This window comes from Hydra viridissima, unplaced genomic scaffold (assembly GCF_058129835.1).
Source record: "Hydra viridissima isolate aposymbiotic clone 2 unplaced genomic scaffold, HvirCarnegie_v1 scaffold_1, whole genome shotgun sequence".
In the NCBI taxonomy this organism is placed as follows: Eukaryota; Metazoa; Cnidaria; class Hydrozoa; order Anthoathecata; family Hydridae; genus Hydra; species Hydra viridissima.
Genome location: NW_028324300.1, coordinates 20,130,798 through 20,150,185, shown reverse-complemented (window position 1 = coordinate 20,150,185; position 19,388 = coordinate 20,130,798). Strand labels below are relative to the sequence as shown.

Sequence of the window (19,388 nt, the reverse complement as noted above, 5' to 3'; positions counted from 1 at the left end):
ACTTCTACTACAAAAAGCAAAATATAAGAGAGAAACATTTTAAGAATCTATTTACTATGTTTATTACCTTCAGAGTATTTTCAGAATAAGAAAAAGAAAAAGAAAAAGAAAAAGAAAAAGAAAAAAAGAAAAAAGAATTTCTACAAGAATTTTTACTTTAAATGTATTAAAAAAATAAGTACTTGATAACTTTTCCATCACTCTTATCAAATCTAATCTATTTATCTTGTATATTGCATTCGCTAAAACATTTAATGTAGGAAACCTTTGTTGGTTTTTCCATGCATTAAACATTCTGTGTGCCTTCTCTTCCATATCATAATAGTCAGCATCTATCACATCAAGTTCAGTAATGCTGACTGATAAGAAGCGTCCCAATTTCTGCCAGTCTTTCCCAATCATTATTGCTAATTTTAATAGAAGTTCTGAATTGTCAAGAATATCACTCATTTTTGCTTGATCTTTCATCACATTAAGTTTTTCCTGAAAAAAAAACAAACAACTTTATAAATATTCTCTGAACTTTTCCAATACCATTTGTTAAAATAGAGTAAAAAGTATAATAAGAAATTCTTAAAGTGAAAACAATCTTATTTTTCCACTTTACCAGATACTAAAACATGAATGTTTTTATAAAAAAGAAAGTTAAAACTTTAGATGAATATACTAATTTTAATTTTGTTTAAAAAAGTTAGAGGTTGGGGGAGGAGGAGGGGGCCATTAATGACTTGTAAACAGCCAATTTTTTTAAAAATTATGCAAACCGTTCTACCATTATGGTAAATGGTCTAACTCCCCTTATTATCCCTTGGTTTAAAAAGTAATAATATTTAAAACATATACCATGCCTTTAAAAGCATAATATATTTTTTAAAGTATGATATAATACAAATAAGAATATACAAAAATATACCTCATTGTCACCAGCAGCTGAGTAATTATAAAGGACAGTTCGTCTTGGTGATCCTCCATTAGAAGGTGTGCAGGTTGGGATAAATTATGATCAACTGGTATAGAAACAGCTGTTTTACCACATTCCAAATCAACTTGAGATACCAATGGTTCACCTATAAATAGAATTTATGCTATTTACAGCTAAATGTTATATTTACATGTGAAAAAATTTCTAACCACATAATATACATTGACACAGTAGGAAATTCAAAGACATCTTCACAAATAATAGCATTATGAATGTTTACATTTAGTTCATAGAAGGTTGTGGGAGCATAAACATGACCTTGACATACGCAAACGCAAATTTGTGAGAGTAATAAAATTTGCAAAGGAAAGAAAAACTTCTCATGAAATTTCATGTTGAAATTGCATGCATCATTGATAGCAAATCAAACGTGAACAATAATATTGTAAAATAAATTTGTGGATATGCTACTGAAAAGCATATCCACAATGGAATTTTACAATATTTCTGGAAGAGCTACTCAACAATGAATTAGGGAAAAAATATGAAAACTGGACCCAGTTTCCCTGATTTGTTTCAAAAAATTTCCATTGCATAAGTTTTTTAAAACTACGTTTGAAACAAAGGAAAGTATGAAAAAAAAAATTTTTTTACAAAAGAAAACTAAAAAGTATCTACTTCTTGCTTTAGGTTATTTATTTAATATTGAATAATTTATTTATTAATTTAATTATTTCACCATCCAACCCAAAATAGATTCAGTTTAATTCAAATCTGGTGATCATGTTCAGTGCATTCATCATGTTCAAGTTTATCAATTTATTTCATTTTCTTTCATCCAAGTTTAACCTTACCTTGTAAAACTGCCACCATTAGTTTTTGATCAACCAGCTGATGTCAGCTGATGGAACTATGCTGTTAAACAAACCTAGTCATGTCAATTAAAGCAGTCCCAATTACCAGTACTATCCACCTTGGTACTATAATTGGGAATCTATAAATTACCGGTAAATATTTACTGGTAAATCATGGTTATTTTACGGAAAAAATATTTACCGGTTTTTTATAAAATTACCGGGGTTTTTACCCACTGTAAAATTAAACAAAAAAGTGTAAATTATTTTTTTTAAGATATTTGTTTTTCATCTTTTTATATATATATATATATATAAGAAATAAACTTTCAAAAAGCAAAAACTATCAAAGAATTTAGCACTTATTCGTGACCTTCTCTTTGTAGCTAAGCAACCGGCAGCACTAAATGCTCTTTCACTTTCAACAAAAGTTGGAGTAATAGTTTTAAGTGTCGACAGTAGTGTCTTTAAATTTTTTTGTTCTTTCACCATTACTTAAATACAGGTTGAACTCTTTGGACAATGATTTGAATTTTTTATCACTGCTATCTTTTCCAGCAAGAGACTGACTTATGGTCAAATCTAATTCTTCTTCAAATAGCAGCTTCAGTTAACTCTCAGGATTTGATGAACTGTTGTAAGAAAGCTCTAGGTTTCTTACTGAGTCAGTTATTTCAAATGTCTTAATAAAGCTAGAAAATTGCTCTGTTGTCTTTCTCTGTATCTTTTTAATACAGCTTCTTTCATGCTTCCTACATGATAGGGTTAATATCTTCTAACTTGCTGATAATGACATGGATAGCTCCATGTGTAGTAAACAAAATAGCTTCTCTGCTGCAAAGACAATTTCTAATGGCTCAAGATTCAAAACTTTAATGTTCAAAAGTTCAATTTATTCACTGGTAAACTCAAAGTTTGTTCCAATCTCTTTAGAAACAACATGAACAACATCTAAAACCTGGAGAAATCTCCTGATCATGATCATCATGCTATTCCATTTTGTGTTCACATCTATAAGAAGAGAGTTTTTTTGCCATACTTCTCTTGAACTTTTTTGTGAAAAAAATTATTTTTTACAGGGGATTTTCTAAATTTTTTCACAATATAACTGACTTTAGATATAAGAACTAGTAATCTGGAGCCAAATTTCTAGGATTCAATTCAACTATGTCTAGGACAAAAGGTACATTTAAATCCACATCATTATCTTCTTCCTCCTCTATATCCATGTCCATTTCTACCTTCTTGTCCTTGCTCTTTTCATCTTCTATTTCTACATGTTTCATTTAAAACACATCAGTAACTGCCAAAAGCAGTTACTGATGTGTTTTAAATGAAACATGTAGAAATATGTTGACCAAACTAAGGACTTTTTGGTCAACATATTTCTTTGTTATTGAATTAAAGATAAATGAGTCTAAAACATTTTTACATACAAGACTATTAATATATATACAATACTCTTACTTCAAATAAATATAAATGTTATAAGAGGTTTAATTTACAAATTACTTAAACATCAATTAATGATTTAATAGATTATTCTTTTATTTATTTCACAAATTTATTTCAAAATTTTGTAAACAAATAACACAAAGGTACTTGCAATAAATCAGGGAAGACATTTTTTCAATATAATAGGATAAAAATAGGGATCGCTGGTTACAGTATACAGTATACTAACTTTACGGTATACTTTACGGCATACTTGGTACACTAAAAGTTAGTATACAAATTAGTATACCTGTTTACTTTTATTTGTGAAATATTTTTGGACTGGGTTGATAATTTAATAATTATATTTTCTTAATGAATTAAATTACAGGACCATGTCTATTATTTGACTAATCATGATTAAAGTATTTGTTTTTTTAATTCAATTTGTTTCTTAGATTTACTTAGTAAAAACTTTAAATTGTTAAGTTTTTATATTTTTATACCAGGCTGTTTATGCTGCTCTTCACCGTTTCAAGATTTAAGATTGTTTATTCTATAGATTTCTCTGATCTGAAATAAATTACTAATATTAGTAATCAAAAAAATCAATAAGTAAAAAGTTTAGTTTACGTGATACTTTACAGTATACTTTATGGTATACTATATATATACTATACGGTATACAATATTTGTTAAAAATAAAAGATGATGAAAACTGAAAACCTAAAACAAGTTTTAGAATTATTTTGTCATAAAAACTTAAATTTTCTTTAATAGTAAAATAAAATTCTTAAACATTTCTTGCACCTTCATGATCCAAAGAACTTGCTGATGCCATGTTGGTATCAGTAGCATTGTGTAGAGTATTTTTAAGCTCTTGGGTGACAACAATAGTTTGTTCATTCTTTGTTTTATTGCAACAGCTGTTATCCATAGAACCTAGTGTATCAAAAGCAAGAGTGTTCTGTAAAATATTACATTTTAACAAATACTTTAAGTTGTTTAACTTATATTTGTATGAAAGATTGACAAACACAATAAAACCTGCAACAAACTTATAATGAAAAGTTTGCAAGCATAGGGGGGAATGAAGTTAAATGTAACAGATAATCAATAACTTTTGAGATTAAAACAAAAAATTACTTATAATTCCCTATAAATGTTATGTAACTGAGTATTTGTAGATTGCTACTGTACTACTGTTATTTTTGCTTAATGTTATTTTTACTTAATGTAACAAAAACAAGTAGAGAGATTTCTTTCTTTGAGAAAACATCAATGAACAAAAAATTTTTTTTCTTTCTAACACAACATTAAAAATCATCAATCATGTAACTTACAAATGACATGTTCACAAAAATGGTTTTTATGAAAATTTCCATATTTAAGCATTAATCAAAGATATATTTGAAAATTCACAAGCATTAAACTCTATGAGAAAATTGTACTCTGCAATAAATTTGGTCTAATATGGTATTATATGCGTAATAAGTAACAAAAAGTGGTTTCAACTGCTTAAAACAAAATTAACCAGTTCTAAAATCTTTTTTGTATTACAGTGATATATGAACTCAGATATTTTGTCCTGGTTTGAGGTTGATAGCAAAGAAATCAATAAGTATTGGTCTAAAATACAATAGAAGATAACAAAAATGTTGACTCCTGGCAAGAAGAACATTTTGCAGTACTTTATTAGTACTTTAACAGACCCTAAATATGATTCTTTTACCTTTGTCAAGCTTTGTCTATAGATGGTGAGTGTTTTAAATATTTGTAAAAACTTTCTAATTTTTCAGAAGCTAAACTGCAAAAAGGGATTTACGATGGGAAGCTTCACTGCAACTTTAAAACAACAATACAATAGAAAAAAAAAGGCTTTGATATCATTTAAAGAAGCTGTGACAAGTAGTTATGAAGTTTTTAGGCAATATAAAAGCTCCTAACTATGAACTTATTGTAGCCAATATGATAGATAAGTTCAAAACTCTTGCTTGTCTGCTGAGGCTTAAAGTTTACTTCTTGCACAACCATCTTGACTTTTTTTTAAAAAACTTTTTCAAAAACATTTTAATTAGGACATAAAAGAGATAACGAAACCATGCCAAGGAAGGTGGAATATCAACATAACTGATGATTACTGTTGGTCATTTCATAGAGAACAACAAAATGTATCACATCCAAGAAAAAGGCATACAAGAAACTTTACAGAAAAAAGGGATATGAAATGTTAAAATTTAAGCACCAAAAATGAACATGATATAATTTTATATCATTGTAAATAAAAATTGTAACCTATTACAAAGAACTATGACATTTTAATCTTTATGTATCAAATTATCTGTATTGAGAAATATGTAATCCAATGTCAATCAGAGAGAATTGCGGATAATAAAATACTGATACTAATTATGGTTTTTGCACACAAAAATACATAAGACATTAGATGAATTGCTTTAAAATGTTTTTAAAAACATCTTTTTGTAACTTTTTTTTCCAGTACTCGAAACTTAATCATTTAATTATTGTTGATAAAGTTTTTTTAAGAAAACTTTTTTCGATTTTAGAAATTCTCTTGGCAAAAATCATTATTTATTTTATCAACAGCAACATCCACATCATGATCTATATGATCAAAAACGACATTGACATCATTAAAACTAGTGTTACATGCCAATATTTTCCATTATGATGCCACTTTATCTTTTAGGTTATTCACTATTCTTACATCCATTCCTAAATTAAAATCATCTATTGCCTTCTGTACTCTAAAAATGCTTGTATGTTTTCTTTAACTTTTAATCAGAAAATAGATACATCCCAACATACTAAATTATCAATTTTAGTATTGACTATGAAATAGAGAGGTTTTACTGAAACAAGAGTCACAACTCTCATCACAAACAACTTGAAAATGAAATAAATAGCACAAAACTTAAGTTTTCTAAACTTTATTTAAATGAAGGACTATCAGAACTGAAACTAACAAACTGACATGAATACTTTCTCCTGTACAAACCTAATTGTGAACAAGATGCAAATGTAAGGGTAAATTGGGGAGGGGGGAGGAGGAGAAATGAAACTAAATGTAACAGCATTTGGTGACATAAAAATGTAAAATTCTTGATAATTTCTTACAAATATAAGAAACAAATAAAATAATGTTAATTGAAGAAAACTTATATCATTAAAGTTTTCATGAAAATTTAAGCAGTTTCAACCCCAATTTTGTTTTTGTTAAAATACCTGCATATGTAAATGTAAATTAAATTTACACCAGCCAACAAGCTAACCACAATGAATGACAAGGAGTAACAAGCCTTTGTTGAACAACATAATGTATCAATAAATAATAGGAAGTGTTCAATCAAACCACACTTCTTTTCAATCAGTCTATTTTGAAAATGCATTGACACATGCTTTATTTAATAGTTAATTTAAAAAGTGTGTCACTCCAAGTGTCTAAAAGTCAAAGCAAACTTTGAAGTCAAAACTTAGAGTAAACTTTCAAATTATACATAACTTATGTAACATTAAAAACTCTTTGAAAATTGAAAATTAATAATTTTTTGAAATGCTTTAAAACAAATAAAGTAATTAAACAACTTCCAAAAAAATGCATTTCATGATTTTAAATGTTTTATAGGTTAAAAAAAAAACAACTAAATATTTGTTAAAAGTACAAATGTTACATATATCATACCTTCAGAAGAATGGCAGCAAAAGAAAAAAATATTTGCATTTTTAAACTTTCATTTAGTCTTCTGCTTAAACTTTGTTCTCAAGCTGATTCTGCACTTGACTATTCTTTATAAACCTAACAAATACAACAAGACATGACAAGAAGTTCCACACAAAAAAGAGTGGTCTAAGGCACCACCATTTTTTGTGTTCAGCTTCTGGTCATTTTATGTTGTATTTGTTAGCATAGCAAGTGGTACGAACATCTCTGAAACCAAGTGATTAGCATTGTTAACAAATTATTTAGACATAAAATATACAACTTTTATAATTCATAAATTGTTAAATTGTTAATATGAATTAAATTTGAAATTTAGAAACATATTTCTATTGAATTATTGACAAGTAAATAAAGTCATTCAAGATAAATAAGAGGAAAAATATCAAAACTAATCTTCTTCAAATATCATTTTATTCCTTTTAAAAAATATCCAAAAACCAAGATTTTTATCTGTAGTTTGAAGCATGTTTAGAAGGAAGCTTTGCCCTTTAGAAGTTTAGTTTGTTTGTAACTTTGAAAAAAAACTTAAGATTGTTGAAACATTCGCTGCTTATTTTTTAATTTTTGAGATTTGTGAATATATTAATCAGTTTGTGATAATTATCTTTTGTAAACAGTTACTAATTAATACACTTTACACATGAATTTCATTTTGAGTGTTCCATTATACAAAGACAGTACAATATTTATTAAAAAAAAATAACAGTTTGAGAAATATTTGCATTTGCTAATTAACAACACACAGTTAAATTTCTCTTTACCTGAAGAATAATTTAACTTATGCACCCTCTTTTTTTACTTTGCTTCATTAGAAATTAAAAAACTGTCAACTTTTTAAGGGAAGATTACACTCTAATAGCTTAACATTTTTAGTCAGAAAACAGAAAAAACTTTTATCATTTTTTAAACTTGTAATTAAACAATTTTGATAAATTTTTGTTATTTTGTACATTAAATAAGATTCATGAATAATTATGTCTGATTTTCACCTTTACACAGATACATACATAACTTGTAAATAAACACATATATACACATACATTCATATGGAAACATGCAAAATATTTAACAAGAATATATTTAAAATAACAATTTATCTCAGGTTGATTGTATTTTCAAAAGTCAGAGTGTCTAAAAATCATTCACTGATTTCATGACAGTTTTATTGCAAACTTTATATTTTTGGGATGAGCAATCAATAAAATTTATGAATATTTGTTAAAAATTAAACATGGTGAAAACTGAAAACCTAAAACAAGTGTTGTAATTATTGTCATAAAAACTGAAATTTTTCTAAACAATAAAAAAAAATTTCTTAAGCATTTCTTGTACCTTCATGATCCGAAAAACTTGCTGATGTGGTGTTAGGATTGTATAGTACATTGTTAAGTTCTTGGGTGTCAACAATACTTTGCTTACCATCTGCTTTAATGCAGCAGGTTTTACCCATTGAACCTAGTGTGCCAAAAGCAAGAGTGTTCTGTAAAATATCATATTTTAACATATATATATACAATTTTTATGTAACTTCACACATATCACTTTAACAAATATACTGAATCATTTTATAAGTCTGCAAAGTTCTCAAACATTTTTTTAAAATTATGTTTGGGAAAACAAAAAGCACAAACAGACTATAAAATAAAGAGATTTGAAATCACTAAGTCACAACTCTCACCAGCAAAAACTCAATGACAATCAAGCAAATAGCATTCAAATTAAGTTTTTAAATTTCATTTATATGAAGGACTGTCCAAACACTTTTAAACTGGCATTTTAACATCATATACTAAAGCAGCAACCTTTTAATTCAGTTATTTTTTTTAAATATAAATTTTTTGGATAAACAATCAACAATTTTTCCAGGTAAAGTTTAATAAACTGATATTTCATTAAACTTTTGCTGTCTTTCCCAACCTCTATACTTAGTGACAGAAATATTAATTTAAAAATGTCATTCATTATAGATTGGTATTTTAATATAGTTTATCCTGCAAGAAGAATACTTGCAATTATAGAAAGTTCATTTTGAACAGATAACTAAAACTGAAAGTTTTTTGATTTTTTTGTTAAACAACAAATTTTGTAAATACAACATTTTAATGAGAAAAAAAAAAGTTCAGACTTAGGCACAAAGTTGAGCATACTCAAAAAGGAGGCAAAGAACTTTTCTGATTTTATTTTCCATATATATATATTTAAAATCCCAATTCAAGCCAAAACATTTGTTTTGGAAAATAGTAACCTTACTATGGTGATATATCAACTCAAACAATTTTTCCTGGTATGGCAGCTACAATATAATTGTTCTTTTTCATTTTAAACACAATAATAACTTTCTTTAGATTTAGCTTCTGATAAATACATGTTTTTTTTTTTATAAGCATATGAAATTTTTGAAACAGGCTCGGGTATGCTTAAGCAAAAAGTTAAAAGAGGCTCAAAGGTATGCTTAAGCTTAAGCATATTTCTAATAAAATATGCTTATTTCAATACTTTCCTAGATATTTCAAAGATATGAACTTCGCGTTCCTTCTCGTCCGGACCAATAAAGGTGTCATCTGGAAGAATTTTGTTGGCACTTTCATTTATAGCATTATCTACCTCCACCGGTTGAATATCACCCTGATTTCCTATGGGTTGATCACTGCCAGGATCTATAATGGATGGTGGCGGCACTTTGTAACTATCAAGGCCCTCTGGTTTAACAAGCGAATCTTCTGAGCCATCAGAAGTCATTAAAAACCCATTCATTGTCCAACATTTCTTCCTTTGCTTGTCATACGTTGAAGTGTTTAAAGCTTTTCATGCTTCCCCTGTCCAATGTGTAACCAAAATTCGTCTCTCTTTTGCAGTGTATTACTGAACCATCTATCAAAATGATTATCTCTATCGAGCCATTTTTGATGTTCAATCGCAATAAGTCTTTTAAGAGTGGCAGCATATCCTGCGTCAACTAGTTGCTAAAGGTCAGTGGCACTTGGTAGACCGTACCATAGAAGTCCTTTAGCAGCAACCACAGCATCTTTAAAATTCTCCTGCATCTGTCCCTTCAAATTGTCCAGCAAAAAAACAAATTTATCAAGCTTTTGTTCTTTTACAAATAATAAATTTAGAAATATATATATTTAAAATTTTAAATGAAATTCAAATTTTTAAATTAGTTTATGGAGGCTCACGAATATGCTTACATATGCTTATTTTTTTTCCAAATCTGAGCCTCCATATGCTTATAAGCGTTATGCTTATAAAAAAAAAAACATGTATTTCAAGAAAAACTTTTTAATGAATGTTTTATGCTCATATCTTTTTATACTTCAGAAGATATGCATTTTTATACTTCAGAAGATATGTATTTAAAACAGAAGAATGGTAGCAAGAATAAAATTTTGTATATTTAAGTTTCCATTTTATTTTCCCTTTACTACCACTACCACTCCCCCTTCCTCCTTCCTTACTATATTTATTAATCTTTAATGCTATCCCATTGTATTGATTATTTTCATTATATCTTTTTGTCTTGGTTGCTTGATTAAGGACAAATAGTTATTAGTTAAAACTGGTAAAAAATTTCAAAAAAATTGGCACAGCTGATGTGAAACTAGCGGTTTTAGCAAATAAGGTATACTGTTGGAAAGTCTTTCTCCAGCAGTTTGAAGAATCTTATGGTATACTATTTTCCATTAGTTAACAAACTGAAAGTCAAGCAATATTGTCAAAATGAGACACATTCTAAATATTCAAAAGAGGTTAACTGTCTGCTTTTCTTGGTTTCAGTTCTTTTTTTACACTTATTAAGAAAATATTTTTGCTTTCAAGCACATTCAAGCTTCAAGATTTTTCATTTTATTGTTACACTGTCATTTTTACGCCCAAACAATAACGCAAGTTTCAGCTTGTAAATTATCATAAGAAATCCCATCAAAATAAAAAACAGAAACATACTATAAATCTGGGCTATGGAGTTGGAGTCATGGAGTTGGAGTTGGATTCAGAAAAATTGTACCAACTCCGAATCCAGTCTAAAAAAAATCTTTCAAAGTTTCATAATTTTCATAAGGATTTTATAGATGTTATTCATTAAAATATTTTATGTTCTGTCAGTCTAAAGCACAAGTATCAAACTCTAGCCCTCCAGTTGTTACAAGACTACAAGTCCCAGGATGCACTGAAAGTTGTATAATATCCAGACACAATGGGAATTGTACAAGCAAAAACTGGAGGACAAGGAGTTTGACATTATTTTAAGGCCTTTAAAACAGTGATAAGCAATAGGGTATTTTGTTGCTTATCACTGAGTATCATAAATCACCTCACTTGCGCTCTCCTCTACCATCCCTTAAACTAGATAACTTTATGATGCCTTAACTCTCGACTTAAATTGTGTGACACTGTGCTGTATATACTTAGTAGAAAGCTAGGCGTGCCACCACCAAGCACCAAAGAGCTGCTCCACAAACAGAAAGACTGTAAGCATTCAATTAACTTTGCATTAGAAAGACTGTAAGTATTCAATTAAGTTTGTTTCTTTGGAGAGAGAGAGTATTAGAAAATTAGTGATTGAAGAAGCTGTTAAACAAAAAGATGAACTTAAAGAATCTCTCATGGAACCTTTTGTGTTTCTTAACAGAGTAAACTATTTTGCAACCATGTCTAATTTTTTTTGAAAAAAATGAAGTAGTAATCAAGACATTGGCAGAAAAAGACATCGAAGCTCATCACATCAGCAAATTTCTCCAGGTCTTAGTAGAAAAGATTCTTAAAGAATATGAACTTAAAGAAGAACAAGTTCTTTCTTTCCAACTGACAATATTTCAATCATGATTTAGACAAGTTCATAATGATATTAGTGGCTGCAAAAGAGTTTATTGCATAACAAGAGTTCAGAAAAGTTGTTTGTTCAGAAATTATTTTCTAATAACTATTGTTTAAAGCACTAAGTGGTTGGATTATTTGTATCATATTGATGAAATAGCAAATGTTAACATTGTACTACAGTAAATTTATTGTTAAAAATTGGTTACTTATGAAGGAGTTGGAGTCGGGAGTCGGAGTCAATCCATAATAAAATCAAGGAGTCGGAGCAGCAGCTTACCGACTCCACAGCTCTGCTTTAAATTGCAATAAAATATTACGGGGTTTGCAATTTCTATGATCACTATTATATATATTAAATCTTTGTATTTCATTAATGCAAAAATTTAATAGTTTTTTCTCATAACCTAATGATTAACCTAAAACTTACTTTTATAAAAAAAAAACAACTTAGATCAATCATTTTGTTGTGATAAATTAAAAGAAACGTTGTGAGAAATTAACTTTTATTAAAAAAGCACTAATAAATCTTTACTTAAACTTGAGCAAAAAAACACTTTTAAATTGACATGTTAGCATTATAAACTGTGATAGCAACCTTTTAATTCAGTTTTTTAACTCAAAATCTTTTAACTCACTTTCAAAAAAGATAACACTTTTCGGACGCACAATAAGAGATTTTTTCAGCAGAAGCAAAAAAAACTGGCATTTTATGAAACATTTTTAACACAGTTTCAAACTGTCACTGAGGCTGCTATTCAATAAATAAATAATAACTAAAAGCTTTTAATTCATAAAAAATTAAAACTGTACTTGCTTTTATCCTATTCATCTTTTTCAATACAATTACTTAAGCATCATATGTTGGACACTCATAATATTTTCTCTACAGACATAACATTCAGCATGCTAAATAATAAAAATTCAAAAATCCAGAGTTTTATCTAGTTTGAAGTATGTTTAGGTAATAGCTTTGTCCATTTGAGGTTTAACATGGTTGGAACTTTAAAAATATACTCAAGAGTATTAACACATTCACTTCTGATTTTTAATCTTGCAAGGTTCTTACTTTTTAATAACAGCTTGATAATTATTTTGTGTAATAAGTTGTTAATGTAAAAATTGCATTCTTTAAACAGTAACAGAGAATCTAAAACAATTATAAAAACAGAATTAAATTAAAAAAATTTTTTTTGGCTAAGTGTAAAAAACACTCTGCAAGTAGAATTTCTCTTCAACTGAACAAGACTTTTTTCAAGCAGCCTCTTTTTTTTTGTTTTGTTACATGAGGAAATATGTTAATATACTAACACTGGTCCAATCAATTTTTTAAGAGAAGATTACAATCCAAAATTTTTAAATTTTTATTATTAATGTTTCAATCAGAAGACAGAGAAAACTTCATTTATGTGATAAACTTAAGTAGCAATGAAAATTGCTTGAAAAACTTAAACTTAAAAGTAAATTAAACAGTTTTGATAAATTTTTGTTAAACACATTTCATCATTTAAAGTTAAGTAACAACTTTAGAAAAACAAGATTGAATGGATAACAAAAACAACAAGAAATGGATAACTTTGAAATCAAAAATTTTGGTATATAAAGTTTGAAAATGCCAGGGACAGTTTTTAAAGATTTAACTTTAACCAATTTGTTTTCTTATCATAAACTTTTATCTTTTTCTTTAAAAAACAGCAACAACAAATAATTTAATAATATTATTGCATCATAAAAATTGTAAAAATCATAATGGTTTTTGAAAAACCTGTTACTTATTACAACCTCTATGCTATATGTGTTACATGATATTTTATTGCATACATGAATATATAATGTTCAATTTGCAAACATACATAGATGCATACATAACATATAAATAAACATACATATACACATACATGCATATACAAATAAACAAAATATTTAAAATGAATATATTTAACATAATAGCTCATTCTAGGCTGCTTGTATTTTCATCAATATGTTTTTTTCTATAATTTTCGCAATCTTCAGAATATTGACAGTGCTCTGTTATTTAAATACCTTTGATCATTTTTTAAGTGTCATATAAAAAAGATCAATATTTGTCAAAAATAAAAGATGGTGAAAACTGAAAACCTAAAACAAGTCTTAGAACTATTTTGTCATAAAAACTAAAGTTTTCTTTAACAGTAAAATAAAATTCTTAAATATTTCTTGTACCTTCATGATTCAAAGAACTTGCTGATGCCATGTTGGTGTCAGTAACATTGTATAGAGCATCTTTATATTCTTGGGTGTCCACAATAGTTTGTTCATCCTTTGTTTTAATGCAACAGCTGTTACCCATAGAACCTAGTGTGCCAAAAGCAAGAGTGTTCTGTAAAATAATGCATTTTAATGTATATCTTAAGCTCTTTAATTTATATTTATATAAAAGACTGACAAACACAACAAAACCTGCAACAAATTTATAATGAAAAGTTTGCAAGCATAAGGGGGAATGAAGTGAAATGTAACAAATAATCAATAACTTGAGATAAAAGCAAAAAAAATTTTTATAATTCCCTATAAATGAATGTCATGTAACTGAGAATTTGTATTAGATTGCTACTGTATTACTGTTATTTGTTATTTAATGTAACAATAAAAAGTAGAGAGTCTTTCTTTGAGAAAACATCGATGAATAAAAAAACTTCTTTTCTTTTTAATACAATTGTCAAAATTCATCAGTAATGTAATTTAGAAATAATATGTTCACAAAAAATTGTTTTCATGAAAAACTCTCTCAACTCAAATGCTGTTTCTAAGTAAATATTTTTATTGCTAAAATACCTGCATGCATTTATGTACTATAATTTGAAAAATTTGAATATATAGTTTCTTTGTGACTTGTACCTTATCCTGTGGAATAGATAAATCAAAACTTTCCTCAAAAAAAAAAAAAAAAGGAGAACTTCAATTGCATATTGAAATACATGAGGAGGCACTTTCATAAAACATTTAGTACTTAATTTATAATGTTTACTTTAAGAATAGTATGATAATCACTTGTGAAAAGGATTTACTTACCTAATTTCTAAAAAAAAATAACTTGTGAAAATCTCTTGTTAAAATGATTGCTTCTAAATGTTTTATTACATTTACAGTAAAATCACAAGCAAACTCCATCTTAATTGCTTAAATCCCTTTTCAATTCCTAAAAACAACTCATCCCTAAAAAAAAAAATGCTAAGTATTTGTTTTTGATTTTTCAATTAACAATTAAATACAAGTTTCTTTAAGTTTTGTAATATAAATTGGAATTTATCAAGTTTGTAAAATTAGAACTCCTTAAGAGTTTAAAACACCAAATGAATATGGTGTGGCAAGTTTACATTCATAAATCTTTTTTTTTTTTTTTCAATAAAAAATTTTAATGGATTTAATTAAATAGCACTTCTGTGTTGAAACAAAATAATATAAATTATGTGAAGCATCACAAATTTATTTCAGGATTCTTAAAATTCTCTGTCTAAACATGTAAAATAATTTAAATTCAATTTATTCAATCAAAATAATGATTTAATTGAATAAATTGAATAATCAATAACTATTTAATAAAAAAAAAACTTTTCGACATAAAGTTTTTATTTCATTTTAAAACAACTTTATGATAACTTTTTGTCAATATTTTATAAAGACATAAATATTTACTTTTACAAATTAAATTTTATAAACGTTAACTTTTACAAATATTTTATGAATCTTTTAATATTTTATAACTTTTATAAATATTTTATGAGTTTTTTAAAGTTTTATGACTTTTACAAGTACTTTTTGATGACTTTTATATATTTTATTTTAGATTATTGGCAGGAACTATCTTCTGAATGAACTTAAAGTTGTGCCGTCTGTATACCAGGAAATCAGTTTTTAGTTATTGAATTTTAAATGACAAATTGGTTTGGTAAACATTTTTCTAAGTGTTTAAAGTTTTAAAAAAGATTAAATTCGCAACAAATAATAATATTCGTTAAATAATCCGAAAAAAATTAAAAAAAAACAAAACAAACATAGGGCCTGTTTACATGAAAAGCGGGCTAGCTTGTTTGCAGGGCTAGCCTATTTACCGAGATCTCGACGTAGTCCTTATTACAACTTAATTTTATTTTGCGTTTATATGATTAAGAGAGCTACCCCGGCAAGTGAGATCTCACTTTTTTGCCGAAATCTCGGCAAACGGGCTATCTTTTGTCCATATAAACAGCCCCTTAATAGTGAAGCCCTGTTTGGGAAAACTTTTTTCAAGCCAGTAACTTTTCAGTCACCAAAAAGCAATTTTTATTAAAATTAGATGCCTACCAAATTGACAATTTATCTTTCTCAAGTATAGGAATAAAAAGAGTGTGAAGTCTTACACAACACAATTAGAATCATCTATTCATATTTTGAATACTCCCAAAAAGTGGTAACATGGTATTAAAGTTACAGACTAAATGGCGCACACTCGATTACTTTCAGCGAAATATTAATTTTATTTTGTCCAGGCTTCAAGTGTGTGAAATCGAAAGCCTTTTCCCTCCTAACATTTTCTTAAATAATTTCACAACTTCAGACATATTCCGAAAAATTGTAAGTGGGGAATATTTTCTATTAAAAACAAGATTCACATGTCATAAAAAAACCTTGAAGTCGTAGATTTAAAATGGGAGTTAGGCGCCAACGACCGGAATGGTCCGATAGCTCTAAGCCTCCGTTTTACATCTACTAACAACGATTGGTATTTTAGTTAGTACGTGTTAACCACAGTGTTCACCCAACTGAAAATATAAAGGCTAGGAAAAAACTAAAAATATAAAATTGGTTTGCCTGAACGAACTGTTATGAGTATTTCAAGCTGCTGACTATCTTTAACCCCAGTGCGAAAAGTGTGCGATTTTAAAAACGTTGTTTCTAAAAGAAACTGACCAGCATAGTGCTATCCAACTAATAAAACATGACGCGGATTTATTTGTGAGGAGCTAATTACCAGATCGGATTTTCTTTAAAACATGTCTCTAAAACAAAAGCAGGTTCAAGCCAAGGCACTTGCTCCGGTTCCCAATTTATAAGGTAATAGCTCCTAATTTGTAAGTAACGGTTCCTAATTTATAAGGTAAGTTGCAACACCATCGTATGTGATTTACTTTGTGTCAAGAAACCTGAAATTGATCTTCATCTGCTCATAGACTCCCAGATCCCTGCTCTTTGAACACATTTGGCCTTGAGTTTACTGGTACCACTAAATATAGCTGAAAGAATAAAATCTACCCTCTTTATTTTTAACAAATTGTCAAAGAAATTGAAACATAAGAATCCTAAACTTTTACGCTTGAGAAAGTACTGTGTCAATCAGCCTCAAATTTGCCTCAGGATTTTGTTTGAATCAAGAATGTGTTTAACATCTAAAATCTGCTCAGCGATGCTTAGTGACTTAAAGTTTCGCTGTAAATTTTGATTCTTTCTAAATTATTTGTATTTGATACTGTGAAAAGAGTTTTTTTTTTTTAAATATATAAAGGTTTGAATGAGAATATGATAACCAATCAGCTCTATGATAAATAATGTTTTAAACTCAACTCTTTATTGTAATAATGAAACATTTTTTAACATTATAACTTCACTTTTTTACTCTTTTTGATTATTGTTATTATATTTTAAAAAGTCAAAGACTAATGCTTCATACTAAAAAAAAAATTAAGAAAATATCATTAAACCATGCTGAGCAACTGGAATTGATACGCAACTCTTAAAAAATGATTATTTTCATTGCCACCTAATGTTAAAAAAAACTTATTTTAGCATCAGAATCTTCAATCAGCAATTGAAAGGAATCGAACTCCTGGAAGTTTTGCTTTACGTTTTAGAATCCAAATACAAATTTTTATATTTTAAATAAAAAACGGAAATAACATAAGTGGGAGACCAAACTTCAACCCCCCAAAAAGACAAATAATGATAAGTTTTTACATTGAAATTACACAAACTTGAACACAAAATTAAAATATTAGTTCAAGGATGACCATCAGCACCATTTGAGATTTTGTTTATGGAAGATTTTTGTAAAATTAGTTTTTAGTAAAATTTTAAATAATTAATAATACAACTTTTTAAATATATATTCACCTCAAAAAGCTTTCGATATTTTCGCTGATTAAAATCAAACTCAAAAGAAATAATACTGTCCAACTTTAGTTTTATACTTAAAATCATTTAAACAATATTCAAACAATAGGAATTTGCTTTTTAACAAAAAAAACCTTTATAAATCGCTAACAACTTACTTGGTTTCGCTTCAGAAGGAGGTTTCATGCAGCTTTCAGTTTCATATCCAGATGATTTATCTAAAGATTATATTTATCAAAAAAGAATAAACTGATAAACTTTATAAAAAAATACATCTCTTCGGAATTGCCAATAGACATGATTTAATTTAAACAACATAAGTCATACTTTTTTGTGTCTCTATATTTTCATTCAACCTATTTATTATTTCTTTAACCTATTTTCTGAAAGTATTTTTTAAAATATCCAGTTTCGGAAAATCTTGCTAAATTCGAATTACATAAAGTTTTTTCTCAATCGAAACAGAAAATTTCTATTGTAAGAATAATCAAGATGTTTCTTAAAGATTTCATCGAAAGTTGTAAAACTTTTTTTAATTAAATGGAATGACGTTTTTTTAATGGTTTGCTCAAGTACCAGGGGCGTGTCTAGGGGATGTCTGCTACGTCGCTGGACATACCCAAAATATGTATATATACATATTTTTTCACAACTTCAATATTTCGTTAAGTAAATATGATGCGTCGGTAGATAAAAGCAAACAGAGCGAATAATTATAATAAACTAAAGCAATAATTAAGCAAACTATACAAGGTTAACTGTTCGAACGGATGGTAAGAAGTTATTAATCCGGGATAACAATTAGATTTACGGTTTAGTATTTTATTATGCGCCAAGTTAGAATTATTTTGTTCTATCTCCAAGTTTAAATGTTGGGAGAAAGTTTTTGATTTTTTTCTTAAAGTAATAATTATTTAAAAACTTAGTCTTAATTTTTAAAGAAATAATAACTTATGCTTTAAATAATTTATGTTTAAACAAATTAGAAAAAAACTTGTAAAATAGAGCGCATTTTAGAAGTAATCATTACTTACTAAAATTAATAACTCATTTTCTCCCAACTTTTAAAATAGGAGGTAGAATTAAATAATTCTAACCTCGCGCATAGTGCTTGTCAAATCGAGAACGGTCTAAAGTTTATTAAAAAAAAAAAAAAACCATTTATATATTTAAACGGAGGTTGTTTTAATTTTTGACTTAAACAAATTAATAAGAAACTTGAATGGACATACCTTTTTTTATTAAGTTATAAGGTACTTAATTTTTTAAATATTTTCTTTTATTAATTTAAAAAAAATAAAAGTTATTATTTCTTAGAGAACAAATTCCTGACTTCCCTTTTCAATTACACCCTGAGTAAAGTTTTAGTCAAATTCTATTGATATTTATCATCAGGAGGAGAAGACTGTAATTAACAACAAGCATATATTAAAATATATCAATGGACATCCCCAACTATTTTATACAAAGCTGTGTATCTTTTTAATTACTTGCA

At 27.5% G+C, this 19,388-nt stretch overlaps 2 protein-coding genes across 11 annotated transcripts in view; both read right to left on the bottom strand.

Annotated features, from left to right (window-relative positions):
• Positions 1–19,388, bottom strand: part of LOC145200984 (NACHT, LRR and PYD domains-containing protein 3-like) — a 72,566-nt gene that overhangs the window by 51,240 nt on the left and 1,938 nt on the right. For 2 of the 10 annotated variants that reach the window (XM_090076371.1, XM_090076368.1), the window contains exons 1-6: positions 17,894–17,940; positions 13,970–14,101; positions 8,285–8,407; positions 4,021–4,152; positions 914–1,067; positions 183–483 (exon numbers count right to left, since the gene is read on the bottom strand). In XM_090076371.1, the coding sequence (XP_089932497.1) occupies positions 183–468 (286 nt within the window). In that variant the 5' untranslated portion in view covers positions 469–483; positions 914–1,067; positions 4,021–4,152; ... (1 more) ...; positions 13,970–14,101; positions 17,894–17,940. Of the gene's footprint in view, positions 1–182; positions 484–913; positions 1,068–3,695; positions 3,784–4,020; positions 4,153–8,284; positions 8,408–13,969; positions 14,127–14,644; positions 14,678–14,818; positions 15,157–17,893; positions 18,003–18,051; positions 18,112–19,388 lie in introns of those variants that run through there. The other 8 variants (XR_016449070.1, XR_016449071.1, XR_016449067.1 and 5 more) reach the window with 8 other exon arrangements.
• Positions 1–19,388, bottom strand: part of LOC149893804 (NACHT, LRR and PYD domains-containing protein 3-like) — a 112,460-nt gene that overhangs the window by 91,762 nt on the left and 1,310 nt on the right. The gene's annotated exons all lie outside the window — the stretch shown is intronic.